This window comes from Sinocyclocheilus grahami, unplaced genomic scaffold (genome assembly GCF_001515645.1).
Source record: "Sinocyclocheilus grahami isolate Dianchi unplaced genomic scaffold, SAMN03320097.WGS_v1.1 scaffold1053.1, whole genome shotgun sequence".
Classification (NCBI taxonomy): Eukaryota; Metazoa; Chordata; class Actinopteri; order Cypriniformes; family Cyprinidae; genus Sinocyclocheilus; species Sinocyclocheilus grahami.
Window position 1 is genome coordinate 321,161 of NW_015506232.1, and position 675 is coordinate 321,835.

At 42.4% G+C, this 675-nt stretch overlaps 1 protein-coding gene across 1 annotated transcript in view; it reads right to left on the reverse strand.

Annotated features, from left to right (window-relative positions):
• LOC107566163 (collagen alpha-1(XXI) chain) overlaps window positions 1-675 on the reverse strand; it is a 42,892-nt gene that overhangs the window by 14,961 nt on the left and 27,256 nt on the right. The window contains exon 13 of the mRNA XM_016251540.1: window positions 38-82. Within this exon, the coding sequence (XP_016107026.1) occupies window positions 38-82 (45 nt within the window). The remainder of the gene's footprint in view (window positions 1-37; window positions 83-675) is intronic.

The following is a 675-nucleotide window of genomic DNA, read 5'->3' on the forward strand; positions in this document are numbered from 1 at the left end:
TGTGTGTGTGTGTGTGTGTGTGTGTGTGTGTGTGTACCTGCGGTCCGCTCGCTCCTTCCTCTCCAGGAGGTCCTCTGATTCCCTGTAAAGCACACATCAGCCGTGGTTCAGTTTCTAGCGCTCTGCTGGACAGGACAAGCGGAGCTAATAACCTTGTATTTGGAACAGATCTGGGATCAAGGCCTTGCTGTAATTCTATCATTCATCATGTTCTTCTTCTGCGGTTACTGTTATTACAGCATTACCAGGATGCCACTCAATTAATCTACGCTCTGGCAAAGCTATTGCTCAAATAGGAGCCTGCCAAGAAAAAGGACACAATTTCACACATTTCCACTGTCTGTTTTTTTAGCCTGCTAAATGACTTTAATTGAGCTCCATTAAAAACTTCCTCCATCCATCTGCTTCCTCTGAGGCTCCAGTAAGAGGCAGCGATGAACCTCATGTGACGGAAGAACAGTAAGCACATTAAAAAAGCAAAAACCACTCTGTTAGCACCATTTCAAAATCTCAAAAATCTGACTGCAGAATGTCCTGCCCTTTCCTAAAGATTTAACATCAAGTCTCCTGGAGTTTTTACCCTGATAACCTTTACTCTGGTACTCCAAGACCCTTCCTAATACCACACAAAACCTCATCATACTTTATGAATTTTAATTACATGATAAATTATTA